This window comes from Agelaius tricolor, unplaced genomic scaffold (genome assembly GCF_023055355.1).
Source record: "Agelaius tricolor isolate 1412-34295 unplaced genomic scaffold, bAgeTri1.0.p SCAF_1, whole genome shotgun sequence".
In the NCBI taxonomy this organism is placed as follows: Eukaryota; Metazoa; Chordata; class Aves; order Passeriformes; family Icteridae; genus Agelaius; species Agelaius tricolor.
This window is the reverse complement of record NW_027269261.1, coordinates 6,062,919-6,081,572: the sequence shown is the minus strand read 5'-3', so window position 1 is coordinate 6,081,572 and position 18,654 is coordinate 6,062,919. Positions and strand designations below refer to the sequence as shown.

General features: G+C 56.5%; 3 protein-coding genes across 6 annotated transcripts; 1 reads left to right on the top strand and 2 right to left on the bottom strand.

The window, feature by feature from the left end:
• Positions 1–312: 312 nt before the first annotated feature.
• LOC139586824 (transmembrane protein 121-like) lies at positions 313–3,729 on the top strand. Of its 3 annotated transcripts, XM_071420577.1 has the most exons (3): positions 342–465; positions 808–911; positions 2,123–3,729. In XM_071420577.1, the coding sequence occupies exon 3, from the start codon at positions 2,124–2,126 to the stop codon at positions 3,054–3,056; it is 933 nt and encodes a 310-aa protein (XP_071276678.1). In that variant the 5' UTR covers positions 342–465; positions 808–911; position 2,123; the 3' UTR covers positions 3,057–3,729. The 3 variants fall into 3 exon arrangements, with proteins under 3 accessions (XP_071276734.1, XP_071276678.1, XP_071276605.1); XM_071420633.1 differs by lacking the exon at positions 808–911 and having other exon boundaries at positions 313–465; XM_071420504.1 differs by lacking the exons at positions 342–465; positions 808–911 and adding an exon at positions 931–1,214.
• A 1,244-nt stretch (positions 3,730–4,973) lies between these two features.
• RRP36 (ribosomal RNA processing 36) lies at positions 4,974–13,367 on the bottom strand. Of its 2 annotated transcripts, none has more exons than XM_071420771.1 (7): positions 13,150–13,367; positions 10,130–10,268; positions 7,677–7,743; positions 6,814–6,918; positions 6,614–6,688; positions 6,396–6,513; positions 4,974–6,145 (listed from the first exon to the last, which is right to left on the bottom strand). In XM_071420771.1, the coding sequence occupies exons 1-7, from the start codon at positions 13,349–13,351 to the stop codon at positions 6,006–6,008; spliced, it is 846 nt and encodes a 281-aa protein (XP_071276872.1). In that variant the 5' UTR covers positions 13,352–13,367; the 3' UTR covers positions 4,974–6,005. The 2 variants fall into 2 exon arrangements, with proteins under 2 accessions (XP_071276872.1, XP_071276938.1); XM_071420837.1 differs by lacking the exon at positions 13,150–13,367 and adding an exon at positions 11,891–12,672.
• A 20-nt stretch (positions 13,368–13,387) lies between these two features.
• Positions 13,388–18,540, bottom strand: LOC139586651 (neuronal PAS domain-containing protein 4-like). Its single transcript, XM_071420241.1, has 8 exons — positions 16,687–18,540; positions 16,008–16,174; positions 15,773–15,909; positions 15,488–15,593; positions 15,100–15,346; positions 14,856–14,965; positions 14,304–14,439; positions 13,388–14,099 (listed from the first exon to the last, which is right to left on the bottom strand). Exons 1-8 carry the CDS (start codon positions 16,785–16,787, stop codon positions 13,799–13,801), a joined length of 1,305 nt encoding a protein of 434 aa, XP_071276342.1. The 5' UTR covers positions 16,788–18,540; the 3' UTR covers positions 13,388–13,798.
• Between the last annotated feature and the right edge of the window lie 114 nt (positions 18,541–18,654).

Below are 18,654 nucleotides of genomic sequence, written 5' to 3'. Positions count from 1 at the left end.
GCTCTCCAGGACGCTGCAGACCGGCACAGCTGGGTGTCAGGCCATGTTTCCTCTGCCTTCGCCCCCCAGCAAGGAGCGGTCGCGGCCCCAGTCCCTCCCGGAGGGCTGATATCCTTGTCAGGCCAGGCTTCCCGCTGCTTCGCCTGGGGCCTCTGCCGGGCTGCGGCCCTGCGGGGTCCGGGTCCGCCCGGGGCTGGAGAGGGTGCCCATGCAGCCGGTGGTCCCGGGCGGCAGCGGCAGCGAGCCCGGCCAGGGTGCCCGGAGCCGGAGGAGCGGCGGGCGGCGCCGGGCCCGCGGGTGAGGCGGGGGCCGCCGCAGTCCCCGCCCGCCGCCCGCCGGGAGGGGCCGAGCGCCGCCGCCGCCGCCGCCGCAGAACCGCTGCCGCCGCCGCTGGGCCGCGCCGGGCGATGCCGCGCCGGGCCCGGGGCCGCCGCCGCCGCCCTGCGCCCCGGGGAGCCGCCCGAGGTAAGCGGGAGCCGGGGGGGCGGCAGGCCGGGCCCCGCGGCCGGCGGGCAGCGCCTGCCCCCGGCAGGCCCGGCCGCTGTGGGCGGGGGGCTCGGGGCAGGCGGGGCCGGCGCTCCCGAGGGACGGAGCTCGGCGGGGCTGCCCCGCTCTTGGGGGCCTGGGGCTGAGCCCCGTGCTGAGCCGGGGCCTGGGGTACCCCCAGCCCCCGCGGAGGCTCGGGCAGGCCAGGCGGGTGAGCCCCCCGCCGGCCGTGTGGCATGCTCCAGATGTGCCACATCCACGGGCTCCCCCATGCCTGCCGGCCTGTGCTGCCTCCCCCTGAGAGGCACCTGTGTCTGACAGGTTCAGGCTTCGCTGCCTCCCGCAACGTGCCAGGATGCTGCTGGGCCCAGGGATGCACGACTGCGCCGGACGCCTGCTCCCTCAGCCAAAAAGCAGGAGTTCAGGTAGCTTGTGCCCAGCGCCCTGTGCCATCAGTGTCAGCACCAGGAGCAGCCGTGTGCAGGGCTGACCGTGAACCGTGCGGCCTCCATCCTGCTCCCGAGCATTTGCTCCGTGCTCAGGTGCCACCTGCACGCTGCCCCCTGGATGAGCAGGATGGTGTCCCGGGCGTGCACAGCCCAGGCGTGGCAGAGGCGGGCTCCGCGTGGGCAGCGCTGTGCCACACAGTCATCAGCCCAGCTTCATCCTCCTTTTCATCCGGGGGGCTGGCTCCCCTCCAGAGCAGCTGCCAAGTTCTTCTCTGCCTGGTGAGGCCCCAGCTCTGTCCTCCCTCCTTGCCTCTGAAGGCAGCTGCCTGCAGCTGTGCTCGGTCAAGGGGAGGGAGTCTGACAGCCCTGGTGCTGCACAAGGCAGGCAGGGTGCTTTTGGGGACAGTGCTTTGCTCTGCCCCAGCCCAGGAAAGCTGAGCATCCCACAGAAATTCAGGGCCTGCTGCAGAGCTCCTTGTGTCCTGGAGCTTTGGGCTCGTGCTGCTGTTCCTTGCGTTCGGTTTGTGGTGTTGGGGCAGGGTGGGCATTGGCAAATAGCTCTAGGCAAAGCTCTCGGGGGGTGTGAACCTGAAGGAAACTGAATATCCAGCCAATTTTTTCCTTCCCACCCTACAAGACAGCCAGGCTAAAAAAATCCAGGCTTCATCTTGTGCTGTGCATAAAAATAAAGAGACTAAAAAAAGCGGTCCTGGATCATAGCATTTAAGGGCCTTCTTGGGTTAAACACATAAGTCTAGTCTTAGCTTGCCTTGTGGGGGGAAAATATAAGCAGTACCACTGGCTGGGAAATCCCATGGAAAATAAGGCATGTACCCTTCATGGTGCCAGAGCCTAGTCAGTGTGATGAGCTACCAGAAAAGGCAGTGGGATCCCAAGTGCTTGACATGTCCCAGGTGTCCAGCCTGCCCCACCATGTGCTTCCTAGGAGCTGGCTTTCAGCCAGCACATGCCACCAGGCTGGCCTGGTCAGTCTCAGGAGCTCTTTGGCTAGAAATCTGCAAGTTTGGAACAAGCCAGGCACACAGGATGGGAGAAATCTATGAATGGCTCCCTCCCTTCTTTCAGCCACCCACAGCTGTTGAGGAGCGGGTGGCAGAAGGGGGCCCAAGGGTGGGACTGGGAAATCTCAGCAACTTCCTGATGACACTGCCTGTTCCTCTGTGCAGGATGGTTCCCCCACCACCTGTCAGCAAGCCCCACGTGTGCCTCTCCACAGTGCTCATCATGACCAGCCTCGTCCTCATGGATGCCTACCTGGTGGAGCAGAGCCAGGGCTCCAGGAAGCTGGGCATCTGTGTCATGGTGGCAGTGGGTGACATTTGCTTCCTGCTGGTCCTCCGCTATGTGGCTATCTGGGTTGGGGCAGAGGTAAAGACAGCTAAGCGAGGATATGCCATGATCCTCTGGTTCCTCTACGTCTTCGTTCTGGAGATCAAAGTCTACTTTGTATACCAGAATTACAAAGCTGACCGGAAAAGCTTGGATCTCATCGCCCGCAAAGCGCTGACCTTGCTGCTCTCCATCTGCATCCCAGCTCTCTACGTGCTCTTGGTGGCCACGGAGCACATGGAGTACGTCAGAACGTTCAAGAAGAAGGAGGATCTCCGCAACCGCCTTTTCTGGGTCATTGTGGACATGCTGGACGTGCTGGACATCCAGGCCAACCTGTGGGAGCCCCAGAAGAAAGGGCTGCCGCTCTGGGCTGAGGGCATCATGTTCTTCTACTGCTACATCCTGCTCCTGGTCCTGCCCTGCGTGTCCCTGTGCGAGATCAGCATGCAGGGCATCGGCATCGTGCCGCACCGCATGATGCTGTACCCCATGCTCAGCATGCTCACCGTCAACATCGCCACCATCTTCATCCGAGGCAGCAACATGGTCTTCTTCAGGGATGCCCGGGTCTCCAGCATCTTCATGGGCAAGAACATGCTGGCCATTGGGATGAAGGTCTGCATGTTCGTGCAGTACCAGCGGCACCAGCACCACGCGCCCCCGGGGCCGGACCCGCAGCACAGCACCCCAGCCCAGCCATCCTCGGGGCCGCGCAAGGCCCGGGACCAGCCTGCCTGCCCCGAGGAGCTGGCCCAGGACAACACGTGACGAGCCAGCAGGAGCTACAGCCTGGCCATCCCCACGCCTGGCCGTACCCACAAACCCGGGGCAGGCTGCGGAGCTCCCTGCCTGGACAGAGGGCAACGACCCTGCTCCCTCCTCCCCTGGGTGAAACTGCTCAGGGCCCCGAGGGGCGCATGGGCGAGGGCCCCCACAGCAGCCTCTGCAAGGCTGCAGAGCAATTTGGAACCTCAGCAGCCTCTGCAAGGCTGCAGAGCAGTTTGGAACCTCAGCACCCTCTGCAAGGCTGCAGAGCAGTTTGGAACCTGAGCAGCCCACCTGGTAAAACAGCGGAGCAGGCGATGAGGCCAGGGCCGCCTGCCATGAGGTGTGTCTGGGTGAGGCCAGGCAGCCCCACCCGGTGCCAGGCTCCCTGCCAGTGCTCCCTGTGCAGCACTGCTCTCTGGCCAGCCAGGCTGCTGCACGGGGACACAGCGGGTCACCCACTTTTCTGTTGTGGTTGGCCCTGGCTCCAGTGTGGTCCTTGGCAGCAGCCTGCTCCCCACTGTGTGAGCCGAGGTCCCCATGCAGGGGGAGCAAGGCCTGGGCCTCCCCCTGTTGTCACCCCTCTCAGCCAGCTGCAGGCTTGGGGGGACCCAAAAAGGGGTGACTGTCCGTTTTTTGTATCTCCCTCTTTGCAATAAAAGACCTGAGCCCTGCAGCCTTTTCCTGTCTGTGTCCCTGCCAGCAGGCAGATCTCCCCCACTCTTCTGGGGGCCTCGAGGGGCTGGGTGTCTGTTCAGCAACAGAGCATGTGGAGAGGCTCACTCAGTGACCACCTAGGGCTGGGCACAGCATCCCAGGCCACTGGCTTTGGAGCCATTCCTCCTGGCCCACAGGTCATGTGAGTGTCTGTTGGGCTCTGAGGGTGTCACTGACAGGGTGTGTGGCAGTGTTGTCAGCCATCAGTGCAGTCACATCAACTGGAACCAGTCATGCCCAGGGACACCCACAGCAAGTGCTCTCACTCCAGCTGCAGGGACACCGTGCGTATCTGCCCAAATTGCCTTGAACAAAGGAAAACAAGCCAACTGCTTGAGGCTGGGAAGCTACTGGAAAGAGCAACTCCCCAGCTGCTGGGCATGTTGGAAGCATCTACTTCCCTTGGAGCTGGTGCTGTGATGCTGCCTCCTGCCCAATACCCTGAGTGGCACCTCAGGCCTGGCTGAGCTGGAAACGCCCCAGGGCATTCCCACTGGATAACTTCCCCTGCTGAGGCTGCTGGGCCAGGAGCTGGCAGGCACACGGGCCACAGGCTCACTGCTCACCACCACCGTGCTGAGCAGAAGCAGGTGACATCCCAGCGAGGATGTCCTCCTTGCAGGCAGGCACAGGCTACAGCAGGAAGACCTTAAGTTCCAGAGGGGCAGGAGGGGAAAGCAGGACCACTTTGGGGGTGCACCTGCTGCACCAGACCTACAAGCAGCAGGGGATGGGGACACAGGGAGTCAGGAATGCTGAGGAGCGACCCCTCAGCGAGGCCCTGGCAGCAGGTCTCTAGCCAAGCTGGCACATCCCATGTCTACTGCCTTCCCCCAGTTCCACTAAGTCCTCTCACCAGAGCAGAACTTGCATCACCTACAGGCACTACAGTGGAGGTAAGTGGTTCAGCAACATCCTCAGGCTGGCTGACCTGCTCCTTGCTCCATGTTTTGCTCCCAGCAAGGCTGTCCCCAGGCCCCAAACACCTGTGGCCACCCACAGAGCACAGCTTTGCCCAGGCAGTCTCCCAGCACACTGACCTGTCACACTGGGGTTACCTGAGCCATCCCCTTGTCAGCACAGCCATGGCAGACAGGGGAAAAAAGGAACAAGGAGAAGCAAGAGGGCTGGTGGGATATTGGAGAGAGGCACTGACTCCCCTAAGGTCAAACACTTTTGACTGCAACAAACTGACAGTAGGAATAAAGGAAAACAGGTACTTTACTCCATACAGATCAGTTTCCTAGAAGCACCAATAACCCTGTGGAGATGACCCTGAGAAACCAAGCTGCTCTGAAGGAGAGATCTCAAGCAGCAATAGCTGAGCAGTCACAGCATGCCCTGTGTGTGAGGAAGGCCAGGCACACCTAGATCTGCATCACCAGGAGCAGCCCACAGGAGCGATCCTCTCACCTTTACTCATCTCTTGTGAGACTGCTTCCAGACACTGATCCATGCTGGGCCACCTAAAGATAGCTGTTGGTTGTCTGGGCTGACTCCAGTTGAGTTTGTGAAAGGTGTCAGAGGCTGGAGCACTGCTAGGAAAGGCTGAGGAAACAGGATTCATTCACCCATAGGAAGAAAATACTTTGGGGAGACTTTACAGCACCCCTTTCCCACCCAGCCCTCAGACCTGTGACAAAGCTGCTGAGAAGACAGACCCAGGCACTTCGCTGACAATAAGATAATGATTGTGGACTAACACCAGGCAGGTTTCCTGGATGAGGGAACAAAAAGTTCCATCTTGAGAACCTGAAGCAGTAGAGCAGAGCCCAAGAGAGGTGAAGGCATCTGTCCTTGGACATTACCAGATCCCACCAAAGCAGCCCTGAGCAACCTGGTCAGGGTTGCTGCTCTGAGTAGGGATTGTCCCACATCCTTTTCTGCCTCAGTGGAAGTCTGAGACAACCTGGAATGGAGCCAGCAGTGTAGGGCAGGACTCACGCTTTCCTTGCTGGAGTTAGAAATGAGCAGGTGCAAGGGCAAAGCCAGCTGTCATCACCATCAGCATCTGCATGACACACTTGTCACCACCCAGGCATGATCTACACCACAAGCAAAGCAGATACTTCAGCTACAAAAAAGGAAGTAGTTCCTTCAGTTCAGTCCCTGCTCTGCTGCCTTACAGCATCACTGTACAGTGGAAGGCAGATCCTGGGAAGAGGGATAACCATCCTCCAGGCCTGGCCAAGGCAGAATGAGCCAGTGCCAGACAACAGCACAACTGTCCAACAGTCACAAGTTCTTCTGTGAGGGCAGATGGCGCTTGTCTTTGATGGCATTCCTCTTCCTCTTCTTGTTCAGGAAGCTCTCCAGCTTTCCACTCCTCTTCAGCTCTGCATACTTCTCAGCTAGCTCCAATTTCCGCTTCTCAGCTGCAGAGCAGAGGGAAGTCGAGTTTTAAACCAAAGCCCCAAAACATCTCTCCCTCCCTGGTCCAGGGAGCAGCCCCTTCTCACCTCTCCCTCCCTGCTCCAGGCTTAGCTTCTCCATTGAGCAGCAGCACTAGAACAATTCCCCCACAGCTGTGTGGAATAGTATGGACACCTTGCTCCCAGTGCTTGAATTCCTGCCAGCAGTTCTCCCTCTAGATCCCCCTGCAGCATGCTCACTCCGAGTACTTACATTTCTTTAGGAAGAAAGGTTTCTTTCCCTGCTTGGCCAATTCCCTCTGTTGTCTTTTCAAAGACAGCTCCCTCTCTCTCAACTTCTGCTGTTTTTTCTGTGCCTGTTCCTGCTGTGTCTGTGCAAAAAGGATGGCCTGTGTCAGCACTGAGGCAGACCTCAGGTGACACATCCTCTCTCCCAGTGCCCCCCAGAGAGGAGATGCTCACTGAACTCACCATACGGTTCAGGAGCTGCTGGAGTTTCTCCTTCTGTTCCACGTTCCGGCATTTCTTCAGCTGCTTCTGAACCATCTGAAGAAGAAGAGAGGAGAAAGCTGCATCACTGCCTGCCTGTCACCTCCCCTGTGAAAAGCCTTTGAAGAAGTAGCCCCTGCCAAGCAAGGTTCTTCCAGGCAAGGACAGGCACAGAGCATCACCTCCTTCTCCTGCTTCTTGATGCTGTCCAGGAAGCTGTATGTCTTCATAAATATTTCAGGCTTATACTCTCCAGACAGGTCATCAAATCGAGGGTCTCTCTGGACCTGTCAGCAGGGAAGGCAAGAGCTGTAGCCAGTGTTACCCTGTTAACAGCCTGCTTACTCTCCCTTTTTGTATCAGCCATTTTTCCCCCCAGCAATGTTATGCTCCCACCACTGAAATATCTGCAGTTGGCATAGATCGAGTACGATGGTCAAGGTGGCATCCCCAAGGTCATGCCTGCATCAAGTTTATCATGCAACAGGCATCTCCATGTGCCAGTCTGCCACCCAGGAATATCCAAGAATAACAGCAGGAGTGCTGCTGTCAAACACCTGCAACTCCCAGACCAAGAGCTGGATGAATATGTGTTGTCAAGGTGATGGATTTGGGAACTCATACCTATCTAGATTTTCACAGATTAACTGGGTCAGGTCATGCAAAAAGGGAGGGACAAAAAGAGGTCTCTAACTGTGGAAATTACCATATTCCAATGATCCAGCAATATCAATAAGTCAAAAGTTAGATTCAGATTGGAAAGTAGATGGACATCTGAACTTGTGGGATTAGAACTGAACAATAACCATGGTTTGCAGTGGAACTGTCATTGGTGGCTGTCATTGCACCTTCTAGAAACATCTGGGTCACAAACTCTCAAGTTAACCTGCAGCTGCTCCAACCCACCCACTGTTCTCCCCAGGGAAACACTGTCACTGTCTGCACTCCCCAGTGGTCCAGCCCTGTCCTCCAGAAGTAGCCTGTGCCATCTGCAGCAGCCCCATTCCCAAGTGTGTGCCCTGGGCTGAGGAGGCGCAGCACCCACCTTCTTCCTAACAGGGACCACTTGTCGCAGGAAAGGTACAGGCTTCTTGGCTGACATCTCCAATGGCCTGAAAACAAGAAAAATGGATTTAAGAGGAGCAAATGTCAGAAGGAGGCCCAAGCTAATATGCTGGAAGGTCATCCAGACCCTCAGAAGAACATTACTGCACAAGAGATTCTCCCAGCTCAATCCTTACCATGATATAGAAAGCAAAGAGGTGGCTCAGTCAAAAGCCACAGAAGGCTACAACAACCAAATATATCAATATGTGGTTAAAACAACCCTACAAAGAACCTGGAACAGCTCCTCTGTATCAAGTGAAAACCCACCACCTGCATCAATAATGTGTTGTACTGATTATTCCTCTCATGAAGTCACAGAATGGCTGGGGGTGGAAAGAACCTTTCCTAAAGCAGAGTCACCTAGAGCAGATTGCACAGGATTGCATCCAGGTGGGTTTTAAATATCTCCAGAGAAGGAGACTCCACAACCTCACTGAGCACTTGTTCCAGTGCTCAGTCACCCTCAGAGTGAGGAAGGTTTTCCTCATATTCAGGTGAAACTCCCTGTGTTTCAGTATTGTCCCTTGCCTGTCACTGGATGCCACTGAAAAGGGCCTGGCCCCATCCTCTTGACACCTGCCCTTTACATATTTCCAGTGATAAGGTCCCCTCTCAGTCATCTCTTCTCCAGGCTAAACAGTCCCAGCTACTTCAACCTGTTGTCACAGGAGAGATGCTCCAGTTCCCTAATTTTTTTTTTTTTTTTTCCCTCTAGTGGATTCATCCTCTCCAGGAACTCCACATCTCTCTTGTGCTGAGGATCCCAGAACTGGGCACAGCACTCCAGACTGGCCTCCCCAGGGCTGAGAGAGGGGCAGGATCCCCTCCCTGACCTGCTGGCACTGCAGTTCCTAATGCAGCCCAGGGTCCTGTTGGCCTTCTTGTCCCCCAAGGCACTGCTGGTCCAAGGACAGCTTGTTGTCCACCAGGACCCCCAGGTTCTTCTCTGCAGAGCTGCTGCCCTGCAGGTCACCCCAGCCTGTGCTGGTGCCTGGGCTTGTTCCCCCCCAGGTGCAGGGGCCTGCCCTTGCCATTGCTGAATTCCAGGAGGTTCTTTGTGCCCAGCCTGTCCAGGTCTCATGGAATGGCAGCACAGCCCTCTGTGGATCAGCTACTCCTCCCATCTTTATGCTGACAGCAAACTTGCTGAGGGACAGCTGCTGAGAGCACCCACAGCCAGACACAAGTGATGCTGGGGAGGAGCACAACCCCACAGGCACAAGTTTTCCAAATCCCTCTCAGGGCAGTGCTCAGTGTATTCTCACATCCTCTGAGGCTCCAACCCTGCGCAATGCTCTGGAGTCACTGCTGAAACCAGCTCAGTGCCAGGGGATTTCCCTGAAGCCCTTTCTTTAAGAAGCTCACTTCCATAACAAAAACATGAGAGAAAAAGCATGTGGGATTTACAGCAATACATTACTTAAAGGATTAGAGGAATTAAACAAAAGCAGAATTATGCAAACTGTGTGGCAGAAACAGAGACACTGAGAGAAGATGTTGCGCTACACAAAATCCCCCGGAGTCTTGGGTAAAATGTAAAGCAGAAAGTTATCCTAACCAACTCTTTATGGCAGGAGAAATGTATTTTGTGTTCTCTGCTTTGTGCAGGAGAAATGTATTTTGTGTTCTCTGCTTCTGCATTGAGCAGAGATTCAGAAATAAGATGGGGAGTGCCAGTGTAAGAGAGAAACCCATTCAAATCACCTGGGTGCCACTCTGAGGACTGAAAACTACCTAATTACTGCAAATAAGGGGTAAGGGTATTGCTGTTACCAGTGGGGGCCTGTGGAGAACTGTAAAAAGGTATGGTAGCTTTTGTTGTGATGAATACAGGGAAAAGCCTGTGATGGCAAGTACTGTAGAGAGGGAATAAAGGAAAATGAACACGGACAAGCCACAGATGAGACAGCAACAGAAGGATGAATGGAATTCCAGAACAATTGTCTGTGACTGTAACTCCAGCCAGTGAGAACCAGGCAGAAGATACTGATAAGCTGGAAGGGGTTTAGGAACCAGCAGGGCAACTATTTCAGGTCACGGTGGACACTGTCATAGAGCTTGAGAAGCACACCATGCCAAGGGTTACAAGTGCCTTAATTTAGAGGGTATAAAGGCATTGAGTGCCAATTTAACTGTCAAGCGACAGGTGGCTGCTGGGGATTTGAAGAGAACAGGATATTAAGAGCTCTGAAAACAGCACCAGACCATTCCCAAATGAAACTACAGTGACAGGCATTATTGTCCAGTACATTAAAGGAGATCTATGCCAGCTCCAAGGCAACATCACTGCCGTGAGGAGCTCCCAGTGTAATTTCTGGAATGCAGAGAGCACACATACACATTTTTCTGATCACAAAAGCACACATACACATTTTTCTGATCACTCTTTACCCCTTTTTGCCTTGTTGCTGCTTCAGTGTAGCTTTGGCAGGCTTTGCAGTTTTCTTCCCACCAGGCACCTTCCTGCTCACTCTCGTCCTTGCATCACTCTGCACCCGCAGGAGCTCCTCAAAAGACATGTCAGACTGATCTGGAAGAGAGCACAGGGCACACCTGAACTGAACAGCTTCTCAAGGCACTTCTTACCCCCAAACTCCCCCAAGAGGGATGCCTCAGAGCTTGGGACAGTGACACAAGCATAGTGGTGCCATCCCTGTACAACTGCACAGCAGGAAGAAACCACTGGATCTCTCAGCCTCTGATTCCTCTCCCGCTGATCACTTCAGTCTCTATCACTAGAACAGAGCAGCCTCCCCCTCTCCCCAGAGTGTCTTTGCTTCTCTCTCCACTCAACAGCACACACAAGACCAGTACAAAGCCTTTACCTGGTACAAAGAGCAGCACGAGCTCTACACTGGGCACTGCGAATTCTGAGGGGTCACCTCTCAGTCCTGACTTTCCCACTTTAATGTTTCTTTAACATCCCTTAATGTCAGTAACCTTTAATGCTTCTTATAACCAGAATGCAAAAATATTATCATCTCTATTATCATACTATTCTTTATTCTAGATTTGTACTTCTAGGTGTTCAGAACCAACAACTGAAAGCATTTCTTCAGTCAGCACTTGGATATACCCATTCCACTCGGGGTTTGCACTGTGTCCCTTCTGGAAGGGAAAGCCTTGTAGCCCACTCACTCCCAAACCCTTCCCACACAAACACAAAACCCTGTCCCATAAGCGAGGTTTGTGTGTGCTCTGCCAAATTCAGGAAGCAGCATGAGGTCAGTCACACTGGCTCAGAGCATGGACTCATCCCAAGCACTCTCATCCTGGCAAAAACCAAGACCTTCAGAAACAACTCTCATCATCCAGAAAGCATCAAGGGCACAGCCAAGAGCTGCCTCAGTAAATGTTTTCATTTTGCTTGTTCTGAATGCTCAGGAACTCTGCTCTGATGATGCTCATTAGTGCTCTGAGGTGGGATACAGGAACAGGGACTATCCAGTCTGCTGCACAAGGGACAAAGGAAATGTGAATACAGCATGATTTCATTGCACTGCTTCCCCTAAACACTGCCTCCAGTCCAAATTCTGAACAAGGACAGCCAAAAGGACAAATAAAGCATTAAAAGAAAGGAACTATGATGTGGAAGATACTCTCAGCACTTGATGAAGACAGGCACCATCACTTGCACTCCAATATTCCATTTGGCTGAAATTCCAAAACAATACTGTTTACAATAGCAAAGACTTCAATGAAAATGAGATAAAGACACCATATAAAATGATGCCAAAAGGAGATTTGGTATAAATCAGACAAAGCAAAGGCATGCAGAGTTTCCATGATAAAGTATTTCATCACTGGTACAGGAGACCAAACCTGACTACCTAAAACCTGATAGGGAAAATGATTTCCACATGGTACTATCAGTCCACAAAATACATCCTACTGCCTATTTCTAGAAGAGTGAACTAACCACTCACAGTGATAAAAACATCACTATAAAAAAAAGAAGCCTGTTCTGGAGCCGAAGTGAATGGCCCCAGCAGGCATTCACTGCTGGGCAGCAGATTTGGCAACTGTGTGTGTGTGAAAAAGTTCTAGTTTAAAAGGCAGGATTAGCTTATTTTCCTTGTTCCTTGCATTCTTGCTTGAGGACCTAATTTCCCAATTTTTTCATTCCTTTTTTCCGCTTCATATATAACTTACCTGTTCTCTGCTGTCTCTGTTGTCCATTTAATTTTCCCTCCTGCCACTTTTTCCCTTCATCCATTATTTTGTGGATTGTTTCCTTCTTTTTGCACCTCTTGATAAGCTACTGTTACCTGCAGATAACAGGGGCATTTCCTGCTCTCAAGCACAGCCTCCTCGTGTTTCCTCTCCTCCCACAGACTCCTGTGGCACATGGACATCTTGTGCCTTCCTCAGCTGAACCTGCAGGGAGCTATACAACCTGCAGAGCACACAGATGGCCTAAAGAAATGCCTGATATCTGCCCAGTCGTTTCCTGCTGAGACAAAATCAGTGCTGGACTCCAACAGAACTCCTCCTGCTCCAGAAACAAGATCACAGAGTGCCCTGACAGATGGCAAAAGCAAAACTGCTGTTCCCATTCCCATCCAGCTGTGGGAAGGAAAGAGTGCCTGTCAGTGATCCTCTCTCTGAGCTTTGCTCACCATTTCCTCACCAGAGGAAAACAAAATGCCTACAACAGATGGCGAGGCACCTTGCCCACCTCTGAATCCCATTGCCAAGATGTCACCTCCAGAGATGTGCCTTCCCCACAGACACACCCTGGAGACCCTTTCACAAGGAGCCAGTGACTCCTCACACCCGTGACACGCTATGTTGTGCCTGCAGCTAACACCAGTGCCCACTCCCTCACGATTCCCTTCAAGGGCTTTTGTGGTATTTTTTGTAAGGTTTTCATTCTCACTCGGATCGTTCTGAGACGAGGAAAACAAACTGTGCTGGCTGCAGTGGATGAGAACCCCCACCCCCCCAGCCCACACAGCCGGGCATCGCCTGCTCCTTCCCCTCTGCTGTGCTGTGAGGGCCTCTCCAGCTCCTGCACATCTGAACTGGCACACACATTGTTCCCGAGATGTGCGACATGCGACATCTTCCACAGCAACCTGCCATGGAGCGAGGTGCGCCCCTGCCACGGCAGGGCGGGTGGAGTGAAACGGGTGAGCTTTAAGGTCCCTTCCAAGCAAACCATTTAATGGCTCTGTGATTCCCTGCACTGGGAAGGACACTGGGGACAAGCGGCCCCTACACGAGTTTGTTCCAGGGACCTCTCACCCAACCCTGCTGCTGATGCTGAGCTGCTCAGCTAGGCAGGAGCTGGGATACCAGAGGGCACCGAGCTCTTTGGCAGCTCCTTTCCCACCAAACGAGCACCGGGAGCCGCGCCCGGAGCCGAGGCTGCCGCCCTTCCCGGAGTCGCTCCCGCCGGGCCCCCTCACCTTTCCCGCCAGCCCCCGCCACGCTCCCGCCGTCGTCGCTCTCGTCGCTGGAGCCAGAGCTCTCCTCCGCCGGCTCCAGCCTCCCGAGAGCCTGCTCCGCCGCCGCCTCTTCCTCGCTCTCTGTGGCGACGCCGGCGGCGACTCGTCCCCGTCCTCGGCCCTGTCCCCGTCCCCATCCCGGCCCCTCACGGCGCGGCCCCATCGCCCCCGGAACGGCCCGCGCGGCACCGGCGGAACCGGAAGCGGAGCAGAAGCGGTCACGTGGGGGAGCGGAGTTTATTGTGGTGGGTTTTTTTTTTTTTTTGTTTTGTTTTGTTTTGTTTTTTGGTTTTTTTTTAAGAAAAAATCCTTCCTTTCTGAGGAATGGGTCACGTACACAAAGGCCCTGGCGATATCCAGCTAAGTAGTCAATAAGTGTTTTTAAGTGCAAGATCTGGATCCCTTTGCGCTGCTGGACTGAGCCGTCCTGGTGGCGGATTTATCGCAGCCCAGACTAAGTTTCTAATGCGAGCACCAAGCGTACGGAACGAAGGCTTGCCATGGCCTCCAGCTGGATCAGCTACAGCTGTCAGAAGTGACCAGCAGGCTGAAATGTGGTTACACACAGCGGCCTGCATTAGGACAGGTACAGCCAGCAGACCAAGGGGTATCAGCATCCCTGAACACTCCACACCTGTGGGAGCACACTTGGAATGCTGCACCCTATTTTCTGCTCGAAGGGAAACCGAAGGAACTGGGCAGGAGGGTGCAGCAGAGAGTTCCCAAGGCAGACAGAGGCATCGTCCTCGGCTTCCTCGGGCCGAGGCCAGCGGCAGGGCACGGCGGCGGCCGGCGGCGAGAGGCTGTCGGCCAGGGCGCGGAGTTGCTCGGCCAGCCGGCCCAGATCCCGGCCCGCGGGCGGGGCGGCGGCGCGGGGCTGCCGGGCGCGCAGGTGGGCTGCCTCCTCCTCCCTGCGGCAGACACGGGGTAAGGGACGGCCTGGGGACCCTGGCTGAGCGCCAGGTGCGGGTGATGCAGAACCACCCCCCGGGATCCCGCTCACCTGAGGCAGCGGCAGGTGCAGGTGATGCAGCCCCCACCCCCCGAGTTCCCGCTCACCTGAGGCAGCGGCAGGTGCAGGTGATGCAGCCCCCACACCCCGAGTTCCCGCTCACCTGAGGCAGCGGCAGGTGCAGGTGATGCAGCCGCCGTCCCGCCGCGCCCACACGCGCAGCCAGCTCCAGGCGCGGTCCCTGCGCAGCACTCGCAGCACGGCGGTCCCCGCTGCCGGCCCGGCCCCGGCCCCCAGCGCTGCGGGCAAGGGAAGGGACTGCGTGAGCCGGCAGCAGGGCACGGCCCCGGGGTGCCGGGAGAGCCCCGCAGGCTGCCCCGATGGGCTCTGCCGCCGGCCCCAGCAGGACAGAAGCAACACAGAGCAGAGCCAGGTCCATAGCAGTCCTGCTCTCCCAAAGAGATGGGGCTCAGGTGGGCTTGTCCTTCTTCTGTATACTGTGGCAAAGCAGGATGCCCACCCCCAGCTTGGAAACTACTTATAGACAGTGTATGGGGTATGTAATCACTTCTCCACTTCATCCCTTTGGAGCAGGGAGTCACAACAGGGAGGGCTGAATTCCCTTTGTCGCTGCTGTCCCGGATAGCCACGTTTCGGGCATAACCAGACCATGGAGCCAGGGGACAGCACTCACGTTCCTGGGTGTGAGACTCACCCACGGCCCTGTGCTGGGCAGCTGCCAGCTCAGCATCCTCAGGGTGCAGGAGGCTGTACCACGACTGACCGACCAGCTCCTCCCGGTGGTAGCCGAGGTGGTAGGTGACACTGGGAAAGACAAGGGGAGTGGGGACTGAGTGCTGTACGGAGCCTGCATCCCATACACAAGCTTGGTGAAGGGAAATGATTCTTGCTGCCTGAGATGTACAGCTGGGGCTGTGGTGCGAGCAGGCACCCCTCACCTCTCCGTGACATCAATAAACGTCATGTCCAGGAGATGCATGCTCTGGAATATGTCATCCTGGGAAGCAGCTTCGCCATCTGTGGGTGACTGCACAAGGGGTGTGCAGAGAGCCAGGAAGGCTGTGGTGGAGGGGGAGGGTGGCCAGCGCAGGGCCACAAAGCGCCCGCACACTGCCACGACCCGATTGCCCCCGTGCTGCAGCCGGAAGGCCTTGGACGTGCGCATCTCGCTGACAAAAGTGACCTCTGCAGGGAAACACACCGTTCAGAGTGGGTCAGGATCTCCCTCACTCTGCTCCCAGCAGGGCTGGCCCTGCTCTCAAACTACAGCCAAGGGCCAGAGCAGAGTAGCAAGATCCATGAGATGGCATCCGAGGCCTCCCTTACCCCTGCCAGGCTCCTCCCGGGCAAGGAGGAGCTTCTTGTGCACATCCTCTCCCACTCTCCCATCCAGGATGTCAAAGACTGTGTCCCCCTGGGCGAGCAGCTCCACCTGACAAACAGAGGGCTGCCCTCAGAGACTGTGCCTGTCTCAGTGGGCCCTGGCTGCCATTGTGGGTGCACAGCCTGCTGAAGCCCAGTGTCTGCTGGGGCAGCGTGCCGTGTAGGCAATGAAGGCACCAGGATGGGTATGGGGATGGTGACTGCAAATGCCCAGTGAGCAGGCCTTACCACGGAGAGGCCCAGGACCTGAGCCACATTCTCTGAGATGTAGACCAGCTTGCTGTCTGCTGAGAGCACAAGCAGAAACCCCGGGAGCAGGGAGAGTAGTTCTGTGCCAAGGGCTGGTCCCGTAGGAGGAGCCAAGCCTGCAGGAGGATGAGGGTGAAGGGTTGTCTTGGATGAGGCAGGGGCAGTGCCCCACACAGAGCCAAGCGAGTGTGGAGTACAGCAGTGCTGAGGATACCTGGAGGGAAGAGCTGAGCCCCCCGCAGCCGGAGGCACACCAGAGCCATGGTGTGCAGGTAGGAGAGCCGCTCCTTTTCCTGAGCAGAGATGGGCAGCAGGGAGCGCAGCGCCTGCAGCTCCGCATTGATCTGGTCTCGGCGAGCCTTGGAAGCGCTCTTGGTTGACCTGCAAAGCCAACCATCTGGGACACATGTCCAGGGAGGGCAAGAGACAGCATTCCCTGCCTGTCATTGTGGGAAGAATTGCCAGCTCGGGCATATGGAGTGGAGATGCTCAGCACCCGTGCCAGCTGCTGCCTCTAGGAGAGCAAACCTTGTGGGCACAGGCAGAGGTGCTCAAGCCTACCCAGGGGCACATGCTGCTGGTATGGCTGGTGCCTCTCCTGCTGGGCACCAGGTTGGATAATGACCTGTGCCTTGGTGGGGAGCCCATGTGACACAACTCCCCACCAGGATGGAAAGTACATCCGGTGCTGGAATGCGCACCCCAGCCCAGTACAATGTGCCTTTCCTCCTAAACCACCTAAAATACCTCCCCCCATGCACTAGCTGGCAGTCCCGCTGTTCCAGGCTGGTGTCAGCACCTTGCAAGGGCCATCAGAGCCCACAGCAGCTACCCCGGGGTTCTGGGAGGCCATCGCAGCCCTGAGGGAGGGCAGGAGGTGGGAGAGAGCTCACCTGAACGGCCTCGGGGCGCTGGGTGCCTGCTTGGCCCTCGCGGGCAGGCAGCTCATCTCTGCCTGCAGTGGCCGGTGGCAGTGGCTGCAGAAGATGGTCATGCTGCCGGGGCTGGGATGGCTGGAGCTGGCAGGGAACCGCTGGCAGGGAACCGCTGCCTCCTTCGCCTCCGGCTGTGGCTGAACCTGCTGACCCTGCTGCTCCTGGCCTCCTTTTGTAGCCTCCTGGGGTGCAGAGGCCAAGCCACTCACGGGCGAGAATTACCTCTTGTGACGCAACTCCAAACAGCTCGGGGCTATTTTTAGAAGGCAGGCTGCTAAAAATAGCCCTTGCAACCAGTTGAAATTTGAGAGGGGAAGTAATAAAAGGAAGCCAGGGTCTTTAAAGCAAACCTGCCGCTCAGGAGGGGGCAGTGACAAAGGCAGCAGGGATCTCCCTGTGGGGCACACATCTGCCCAGCTCCTGCCAGCCCTGCAGAACATCCTGTGTCAAGTCTGCCTGACTGGGAGCTGCTCTCCAGCATCACTGATGACTGACCTGGGTGCTGGGAAAAGGAGCTGATAAGAAAGAAAATAGAAGTGGAGACACCAGGACCACGGTGGTGAGCAGCGTGCCATGCCCAGGCCTGCAGTGGGTTCCTGGCAGAGGCAGGTTAGAGCCACAGCACCCCTGAACCCAAGAGAACCCTTGAAGAGGAGAGGGGTGTCAGTGACCCCTCTCCCTGACGAGCCCCTTTCCTTCCCAGAGGTGACTTGTCCCCGACAAAGGTTTGCTCTCCTAGAGGCAGCTGGCAGTGGGTGCTGAGCCTTTCTGGGGCTGATTGTCTCCACTCGCTGCCCCAGAGACTGAGATTCCTCCCAGTGACAGAACTGAGGGCCTCTGTGCTCAGCACCACAGCCCAGCACAGGGACTCTGGGTGCTAGGGGGCATTTCCGAGTGCCTGGCAGCCTGCAAGGAGAGTACGCTTGGTGCTTTAGTGCACAGCAAAAAAACTGCACCATTTATTTCACAGCTTGAGAGAGGGCCTGTGGCTGAGGCAGCTGATAGAGGGAGTTAGAGCTGCTGGACAACACATGGGAAATGTTCTCCCAAGTCCTCTTGGTAACCTGCAGGTGCCAAGGACCACAAAGAATGAGGCCAGGCTGGGGCTGCTCCCCCTCAGCCAGATGTGCTGTCACAGCACACCCTGTTTCCCTCCAGGCCAACGATGCTCATCACCTTCACAGCGAGGTGCTGCCAGTGTGTGAAGAACAAGCTCTTGTCACCATTGTGGGGCTTTCTGTTCTCTTGCCACGGGGTTTCACTGCTCTCACATCACTCCAGACTGCTCCATTGTGCTTGCATTGGCCACCTCCTGCAAGCTGAGGAGCCCAGGCACCTCTGCAACCCCTCTGCTGCTGGATGAGCGCTCATCCCTGGCCATGTGCCAGCCTTCAGGGCAGCAGGGGAGACAGCCTGGGCCCTCTGCCACCCAGGTTCCTGGCATGCAGCCACCACCATCTCAGCAGCCCCTGTGACTTTACATCCCAGGACATGCCCTGAGTGCTTCCTCAGCTTTCTCTGCTCTAGCCCCACTACAGTTGCCACTGGAGCTCCTCTTCACATCGGACATCTCACGCTGGTGGGAAAGGGCTTCAGCACAGCCCTCTGTGCCACCCAGGAAGGCTGTCCCAGGCATCCCTCCACCTCCAGCCCTGAAGCAGGAAGGTCCAGAGCACCCACCTACCTGAGGCAGTGCAGCCCAGAAGACATACAGCATTTTCCTTCTGTCCTCTTGCAGGACAGCACAGCTCTGGGCAGGAGGCAGGTACCCCATGGCAGTGCTGCTGGGGGGGCCCAGCTTCCCTTCCCCACCCCAGGCAGGGCTGTGGCTCACATCAGCCACTGCCTGCTGCTGCCACAAGCCACCAGTGGCCTGCAGCAGCTTCAGGGAAAAGCACCTGGTTCAGTCTCTCCCTTCTCAAGCCT

What these genes read in the sequence shown, in the direction of transcription:
- LOC139586824 (XM_071420504.1), top strand. Translation starts at nt 1,054, where the DNA reads ATGAGCAGGATGGTGTCCCGGGCGTGCACAGCCCAGGCGTGGCAGAGG. An exon ending in GCCAAGTTCTTCTCTGCCTG is followed by an intron (nt 1,215 to 2,122) that starts GTGAGGCCCCAG and finishes TCCTCTGTGCAG; the next exon opens with GATGGTTCCCCCACCACCTG.
- RRP36 (XM_071420771.1), bottom strand. Translation starts at nt 13,351, where the DNA reads ATGGGGCCGCGCCGTGAGGGGCCGGGATGGGGACGGGGACAGGGCCGA. An exon ending in CAGCAACAAGGCAAAAAGGG is followed by an intron (nt 7,744 to 10,129) that starts GTAAAGAGTGAT and finishes TCTTGTTTTCAG; the next exon opens with GCCATTGGAGATGTCAGCCA. An exon ending in AGCAGCTCCTGAACCGTATG is followed by an intron (nt 6,514 to 6,613) that starts GTGAGTTCAGTG and finishes CTTTTTGCACAG; the next exon opens with ACACAGCAGGAACAGGCACA.
- LOC139586651 (XM_071420241.1), bottom strand. Translation starts at nt 16,787, where the DNA reads ATGACCATCTTCTGCAGCCACTGCCACCGGCCACTGCAGGCAGAGATG. An exon ending in CCGGGAGGAGCCTGGCAGGG is followed by an intron (nt 15,347 to 15,487) that starts GTAAGGGAGGCC and finishes GTTTCCCTGCAG; the next exon opens with AGGTCACTTTTGTCAGCGAG. An exon ending in TTTATTGATGTCACGGAGAG is followed by an intron (nt 14,966 to 15,099) that starts GTGAGGGGTGCC and finishes TGTCTTTCCCAG; the next exon opens with TGTCACCTACCACCTCGGCT.